The 8,695-nt window shown below is 38.9% G+C and overlaps 1 protein-coding gene across 1 annotated transcript; it reads left to right on the top strand.

The window, feature by feature from the left end:
• Positions 1-818: 818 nt before the first annotated feature.
• ING2 (inhibitor of growth family, member 2) lies at positions 819-1,622 on the top strand (the record flags this gene model as incomplete). The annotated part of the gene is made up of 1 exon (XM_010191894.1): positions 819-1,622. A coding segment is annotated over one exon (669 nt), but the record flags the coding sequence as incomplete, so codon positions are not given.
• Positions 1,623-8,695: the final 7,073 nt, after the last annotated feature.

The following is an 8,695-nucleotide window of genomic DNA, read 5'->3' as shown; positions in this document are numbered from 1 at the left end:
AGAACTAAATTCTGTGAAAGATTCGCAGCAACTCATGCAGTTATTTTGCATGACTTGCAAGAAGAAAAGCTTAGAAGTCCAATTCTGAGCCACTCATTACTAGTTGCTTAAAAATATCCAGTGATGCACTGAACAGTAGGTCACCTATTTTGAGAAGTTCACCCTTTATTTAAAATGCAACTTCCTATTAATTTGTGTTGGTAATAGGAAAAGCTTTTTGAGTGGTTTAAATGGATTTAAATCCTGATTGTGAATTTGCTATTGTGTAACTTCAGTTGTCATAGGCCGTTTATAATGATGTCTAATTGAAAGTGTAATACCAAGCTTTTAGATGAGCAAGAAGGGGAAGACAGAGTACCTGAATATCCTAATTCTGGAGTGTTATATATAATGATATGTAATGATTATATGAATTCTGAGTTTCTACCTGTGATACAACAAGCTGTTGCTTTGATTTGTAGGCCAGGGGTTTGGAACTACTGTGATGAGGACTCTCAACAGAGATTCCTGCTTTTTAGGATCTGGACTATCCATACTCCAGCAGCTATAGTCCCCTTTCTTGGGTTATCTTTTCTTTTTTCAAGGGCTAAATTAAGCTTACTTTTTTTAGAACTTGAGAACTTTTTCTTGCAACAGATTGTTATCTTAAACACTGATTTGATGGCCACATGCAGTTTGAATAAAATAGCTGATTTAGCACACTAGGCTATCCTGTAATTAAAATTTGTACTATTTCTCATAAGTTAGAAATACATTTCTATATTTTCTTGAGCATGTTCCATCTCTTGTAATTTTTCTTATTATCTTATTTTATAGAAGCATTAAAAGAAATAGATGATGTCTATGAAAAATACAAATCAGAAAATGATCCTGTTCAGAAGAAACGCTTACAGCAGCATCTTCAGCGTGCATTAATCAACAGCCAAGAACTTGGAGATGAAAAAATCCAAATAGTTACTCAGATGCTAGAACTGGTAGAGAATAGGGCCCGGCAAATGGAAACACACTCTCAGTGTTTTCAAGATCTGTCTGAGAACGAAAAGCCTCTAGAAAAGGCAAAGATGGAGTCCTGCCAGCCGGAGAGATCGTCACGTAGGCCTCGTCGCCAGCGAACCAGCGAAAGCCGTGATCTGTGCCATATAGCAAACGGTATTGATGACTGTGATGACCAGCCACCTAAAGAAAAAAGATCAAAATCTTCCAAGAAGAAAAAACGCTCCAAAGCCAAGCAAGAGAGAGAGGTTTCACCTGTAGAGTTTGCAATTGATCCCAATGAACCAACCTACTGCTTATGCAACCAAGTGTCTTACGGGGAAATGATAGGGTGTGATAACGAACAGTGTCCTATCGAGTGGTTCCACTTTTCTTGTGTTGGACTCACCTACAAACCAAAGGGGAAATGGTATTGCCCCAAGTGCAGAGGAGACAATGAGAAAACAATGGACAAATGTACTGACAAATCAAAAAAGGATAGAAGATCGAGGTAGTGAAAGCAATTAATGTTTTAAAGACTTGCTTCTTTTATATTAAAATGTTTAATTTCCAGAGAATGCTGTTTAAGGAAGTGCATAAGACTATGCAATAATTTTTAATCTATAATATTAACGGAGTATTAAAAGCTGTTATAACTTCTGTGATCTTTAACTTTCTGCACTGAATAACCAAATAATTGAAACAGGGTGGCTTCAGACCTTCACAGAAGACAAGCATATGACACTTGGTTTCAGTTTAACCCCATTAGTATTTTAAAGAACCATGTGAGTCTTGAAATAGTGGTGGTGGGAAAGATACTGAAGAACTTCTCATGTTATGGGGAAGGCGTTGAAAGGCCTTGTGTAACTGCTAGAATCTGAACAACTGAATTTGTTCTTTATCCCAGGTATTTTCAGTTTGTGTTAACATCACACATTTGGAATTAGGGTTTTTGAGTTCAGAAGTAAAAGTTTTGAAAAAGTGTAAAAACTGTTTTGAAAAAGTTTTTACAGAAGTGTAAAAGTCTTCCGAGCTAAAAGCAGACCTCTTCAGTGACTTTCATATGACCAGTATGTTATTTCAAGGAAGAAAATACCACTGACTTAAGGGTTTTTTTTTGTCAATATTAAACTCTTGTCTTTGAGACTTTATAGTCGGGAGTCAGTTTTTGGGTATGATAGAACTGTGGTGTATAGGCAGTTTTGGATATTCTTAGTAGGTTTGGTTTGGGTTCTGTTGGGTGTCCCTGATGTGGCCTTTATTGTTTAAAATGGTTTTTCTGATGCCAAAACTATTTCTGTGATTGATCGTTTTGCCACTGCCTATATAAGCCTTGACATGGTAAGAGATCCCTTGAGAAGAGGAAATATTGACATCTTAGGGAACAGAAATTGCAAATGTGATGAAATCTTCATCATAATCAATCTTTAGAGAGCTGAGACACAACTGGGATGTAAACATTGCTTTTCCTGAAGTGGTATGTGTGTGGCCACACCTGGGTTTAGGCATGGCACCGCAGCTCTTGGACTTGGGCAACTATCTAAAAAGCCTGAGGGGAAAAGCTTTCAATAAAAGTTTTGATAGATAATAAAAAACAAAACATAGGCATGACTGGCACAGAGCCAGCTGACAAATCCCAGCAGGTTTCTGACAGGTATGTAACAGTGTTGTCCTGAAGTATGCTGATAGTGTCTAAGCACTACCTGCTTGGTAGTTAAAAGTGAACATCCTCACCCTCTCTCCTTAGAGGAGGTGGAAAAAAAGACGAAAATAGCTGTTTCTGCTCCTGTGCAATGAGAGATGCCAATAGAGAAGTGAATGGTGTACCAAAGCTTGGGTGTAGGGTTTTTGCTCAACAGTGCTCTGGTGGGCTTGGCAAGGCAGACAGAGCAACCCTGCAGGGCTTGGAGCAGGAGTCACCTCGGGGTGGGCGGCAAGTGCTCAGAAGTCCCCATAGGTCTCTGCTTTTCACTGCTAAGGTCTCCCTTGAATGCACAGAGGGAGAAGTGACACCGTCTTCAGCCAAGCCTGATTGAAAAGCAGTTGTGCTGAGTTAAGAGCAGCCCAGAAGGCAGATGAGCAAAGGCAAGCCATGATGGGTGAGTGCCATGAAAACTCCCTCCTGCACCTCCACAAGAGGGCTGTGATAGCTGGGGCTGGACGCACTGCACTTAGCATAAAGAAAGCCTCAGTGCTGTGAGGCCAGATGGTATGAATCAGTGCGCAGGACTCCTAAATACTATCAGCTACATAAAATACCAAGCCAGTTTCTACAGTTACAATCAGATTCCTTAACAGGATTTAACATTTGCAAGTAATACTAGTTAACATATGGCAGGGGAGCGTAAAGCCATTGCTCTGAATTTTGGCTCTGAAAGTGTATGTTTATTAAGTGGACTAGCTCCACTGGGGAGACCTGTACCGCAGTAAGCAAACAACTCTTGCAGGAAACTGCTGTAAGGACTCAGACCATCAGCAAGGTAAGAGAGAAGGTAAACCCTATCCCAAGGCCCTGTTTTGCTTTCCAGCCCTAGTGGCTCATCTGAGGTTGCACAGATAGGCCTCTTGAGGGGGCTGGATCATGGCTACTGACAGAAGCTGATCAGGCCAGCTGTTGGAGGCAAAAGTCCTCCTTTGTACATTTTACTCTGTTTGTTATGGGTTGATGATTCATAAACTTCCTTTTTGAGAAGACTAAGCCTTGGGCTGGGTATTTTATCAACATCTAATGTCTATCTAAAATGGCAGTGTCCCCTAGTATTAAAAAACAAACTTCGCTTAAATAAACACTGAAGTTGCAGAACAAAGTGCAAGTGAAATTATAACTGTTAACATTACTAATTTGTCTTGAAAAGTTTTGCTTGACTTTCTACTGGCTAAATCAAGAATACTTTTTTCCAAGGCAGAGGAGAAAGTTGGGAGCCTTATATAATTGTTCATCTGGAATAATTGCTAGAGTAGGAAGTGTATGTTGTGGTGTTACAGAAAGAAAATTTTTAGATTCTGAAAGTGGTCCAGATAAATATCTCTAATTCAGGGATGCTTTTTTTTAATGCTAATGGTGCTTCTAGTTGGGAATACGAATTCTCAAGGTTTCCAGTGAAGATCTTGCTGGGAAAATGGCACTTGATTGCCTAATAAATAAAATTGCTTAAATGCAGAAATAATTCAGTTTATAAGCAGATTAGAAGTGTGCCTCATATGTCATGGATGCATCTAAAATTACCTCATTTAAGTACTCTGGCTAATTTGTTGTTAAAATATACATGAGAAAAGACCTGATGTTATCTGGCATTTAGCATTTTATCACCTTTTTTAACCAAACCTGGATTTTGTGGGTTTGCATCCATGTTCATAGAAGATCAATGGTAATTGCTGAAGATGCACATAAGATGCTAGTATGAAATCAGAAAGGTAAATAGAGGACTCTTGCGTTGCTCCTTAATGTTGAGTTCCTTTTCGTAAAGGGATGAACCACACTAGTGAAGTGAAAATGTAAACACTGTTAAACCAGTTAATCTGCAAGGTAAGTATTGACTGTCATTAATTAAGTCTAGCATCTTCCAAAAAAGAAGAAAATCTGGGCAACAAACAGGAAATTGATTCAAGTTTATATAACTACACAGGAAACTGCTTCCTCTCTGTGAAAATTAATGCTATGTACTAATTCAGTGTAGGTTACATTTTGCTTTCTTGAAGCTTACGAAAACATGGTGCACTTCTAAGTTCTTGCTTTTTGCCTTTCAGTTTTGAAGTAATGCAAGTTCAGCAGCAGCAAAAGGTCTGCACAAACTATTTAAAAGGACTCATATCAGCAAGAGCGTTTCCTGATCATTGTGTCATGGACCACTTTGAATAATCGTGATCCAAATAATCATTTAATCAAACTAAACTTTTAAGCAAAACAAAAAATCTAATGGAAAGCTTACTGTTTTGAAAGCATAATGAGCAATTAAATAATCCTTGGTGTCTATATTTTAAGGGCATCTTACTATCTCCAGCAGTTACTGCATTTTATTTTGGACTCTGGAATTCTGGCAGGTCTGGAACAGTACACAAAACACAGATTTCCTTTAGTTGCTGTGTGTTATTTTATTCTATTGTGTAAGCTGCCTGACTCCAAATACAGTTAATTACCACTCATTATAGGTACAGATTATTTAAGTGTAGTCTTCTGCATGCCATTGTACATTCATGCCTGTTGATTGGTAAAAAGCACAGTGATAATAGCTCTGTGTTTAAACTAGTTTTGACTATTTCCCTGTCAAATGTTAACTAATCTACACATCCAGATACGGTAGTGTGAGACTGACAAGTCTTGAAACTGGTACAGGAGGGTGCTAAGTTAAATGCCCCATTCTTCCCTGAATTTACCTAAGGATTTTCCATTTTGGATGTTTCTTTAGAGCTGAAGTGGGCCTTTGTAAAGAAGATGGCATTTCCTAGCTTTGAAGACTTTTTCTTTGTTTAAAAGCCTCTGACTTCAGCTTAAAGGAAAATACTGCAGTTTATCTGAATTCATACTTAATAATGAGCAGTTTGGCACTTCATTTGTCCTGAAATGCAGCATACCTACTTGGTTAATGTCAGCAAAGAAATGTATTGTGGGCACAGAAAAAGCAAGTTGCTTGTGCTATAGCTCAGAAGTAGCAAACCTTTCTCTGCCAGGACTAGCAACCCTGGCTAGTCTCCATGGAGGAGAGCTGAGGCCAGCCAGGTATGGTCTGTGGGATGTCACAGACCAGGCAAATTAACCGAGATGGATGTTGGGAAGGTCTGCACTAGACTAGTCAGGTGAGGGTAGAAAAGTAGCGCTTGCTGTTTTGTGGGAGTTTCCTGTAGGAGTGTAACTCAAGAAAGTTGAAAACCTTGAATGGAGATGTGTATCTCCACGGAATTCGAGTAAAGCATCTGTTCTTGAAGATACACACCTCTTCTTCACCTCGCCCCTCAAAACGTCCTTTGAGCTACTTTGACCATTAGGGCTTTCTGAATCCTATTAACAGTGCATAGCTTTTCTTGGGGACAGTGAACAATGAAGTCTGAATAGCTGTCCTAAAGAGGTCTGAGATGCTCCTTGTGCCTTTACTCATTGGACTGTCCAGTTTTCTCTTTCTTCCCAGCTGTTAGTGGATACTTCTCCAAATAAGTCTTTTTTCCAATGGAACGAGCGCTTGGTTTTGCATCTTCTCCTCTCAACATGATGATCAGGGCTATCGCTCAAAACCCCAGGAATTGTTTTTCTCTCCAGTGCTAGTTAGGTAAGAGATTTTGCTGTCAGTAGTAAAACCAGCTGCTGCTGTGCAGCAGTTCAAGTCCCACAGACCTGCATATCCTAGAAGGTAAAGGATGTTTATTTTGTACTATCATGCCTCTTTTATAATACAGGCCATGAAAGAGTTGGAAATTTTGAAGTCTTACCTTTTATGCTAATTTTTTTATTACCCTGCCGTCTTTGGAACGTCTCAAGGATTATGGATTTTCATTAGAGCTGGCCAGTAAACAGTTCTATTTTGTGGAAATTCTGGCTTTTTTCATTAAGTGAAGCTGTCATTTGCCTCTGAAGTATCTTCTTAAGGTCATATTGCATCTGAATCCTTTCTAATTTTTGATTGGGGTGTAGGGTAAGAGTTCTAAAAGTTTATTTAGACAAATTCTGCATTTTTTTTCTACCTATTTCTGCATTCTTTTTGTTTACTGGGTAAGGCAAGTTCAGTTTTAAGTAAGTTAGCAATGCTTTAACTGCGAGTATTAGACTGGACTGCATCTCTGTTCTGCTACAACTGTGTTCAGGTAGAACATCACTGACTGGCATGGCCAATTTCATACTTCTCAGAGATGCACTTCATGCATTGCATGCTTTTTAATTGAAATGTACATCAAGGAAGTTGTAAGTAGCACGCACACAGATTCAAACTGTAATTACTTCTCCTGTTCCAAAGACTTGTTTTCCAGTTTAGGGATGAAGCACTTAACAGGCACATAGAAAATAAAATCCTCACCAAAGTTTTGCTTCTGCATACTGATGGAGTACCTCCACTGAAAATAGTAAAACTGATGAAACGAATTTCACTACAGTGGTTAGCTGCACACGCTAAGACTAGTAGAAAGTTACAGTTTCTAGTAGGAGTGGAGTGGTTGAATGTAGTGTGATTTAAGAAGCCTAGAAGGAAACTTTCATCTGCTGAGAAACAGAATAAAATAAAAAGAATTCTAGAACCTTTGAGAACAATTTCAGTAGAGAAATTAGGATAAAATCCTGTGCCAATTTAAATAAAATCCTGTTGAGCAGGGTTTTCCTCAGCATACAGATTTCCAGCTTCCTTTGACTAAAGCCTAAAAAAAGATTAAAGCTCCATGGCAACTGCTATCTTAACTCCTGACAGCCATAGTATAAATTACATCTTGGAAAAACCTAATACTGAAAGTTTTATTTAGGTCACCAGTCAGGCTAGGAAATGGTAGGCTTATAGATACCACTCCAAACTTCATTTTGCCCCTGCATGGTCTCAGTGAGGCAAATTTTTTTGGGAGGCAAACTAGATGATATATCACTATATTCAGTATGAATTTAAAAATCTGACAGGTTTTAGGTGTGTAAACTTGTTTCATACTTTTGGGAAAAAGACTGCATCTGTAACCTTTCAGTGAGGAATACAGCAAGTTTCCTCTGGGAGACAGTAGCCCAGACAGGTACTATGTGAGACTATCACAGTAGCCGCATTTGCTGGCAGTGGAGGAACAGTATTAGTTTTTTGTTGTTTTTTTTTTTTATGGAAAGGGAAGGGAGATGGACAGAGGTTGTGCAGTTAATTCACTTGCCCACAGGTGACCCAGCATTCGTACTTGTGCTGCAGAAGCTACGTGTCCTTTTTGAGCTTGTAGAGAGATACTGCTTTCTTGCTGTTTGAGGTTAACCATGAGTAGGTTACTATTTTGAGTGGTGGAAACAAATATAAACGTGCATTAAAAGTCTTGAGTAAAGGGAACCTATAGGAAACAACAGCAGCAAACCCCCCCAGATTTCTGCTATTAGCATGAAGATTATCTGGTACTGTCACTTCCTTAGTTCTGCTTTCTTGTTCTTTGACTATTTTTGACCCTGTCTTCTCTGGACTATGTGCTTTTCAGGCCTTAAAAAATGCCTTTAATTGTTGTCTGAGGAGCACTTTTTTGGAGCCATTAAAATAGCCTGGTGCCCAAGACAGGGAAGGATTGGTAACTGGGGTCATTGATCCTGTTCTTCAGTGCAGGGACAAAAAGGGAGGCTGCATGCTCCCTAGTCTGTCAGCTCCTGCTGGGCAGATACAAAATTATTCAGAGGCTCCTTTTCACTTCATCAGATGGCAAAGTTTAAGTTCTCAATATCCCATTTAAAAGGAGGTACCATCCATAATTTCTCAAATAAAAATAAGATAATATTAAAACCACACTAGAGTTGCAACCCACCATATACCTACATTGTTGCCTACTTAGAAATTTTGTCTTGTAAATGTTTAATACTAACATGCCATCTATTACTGGACAAGGATGAGAAATAGAGTTGTAGAAGCATTACCAGTATAATAGTCAGTTTTACAGACCTGCAAATAGGACTGTTGCCCTTTCCTCCAGCAGCTGGAGTTTGCTGATGACAATAAGATGTACGTCTTTATAACCTGGAATAATGTTATGCTGGTGTTCAAAATCCATCCTGTGAACAGATAATAAAAACATACTCAAA

This window comes from Mesitornis unicolor, unplaced genomic scaffold (genome assembly GCF_000695765.1).
Source record: "Mesitornis unicolor isolate BGI_N332 unplaced genomic scaffold, ASM69576v1 scaffold18229, whole genome shotgun sequence".
NCBI lineage: Eukaryota > Metazoa > Chordata > Aves > Mesitornithiformes > Mesitornithidae > Mesitornis > Mesitornis unicolor.
This window is presented reverse-complemented; position numbering and strand designations above follow the sequence as displayed.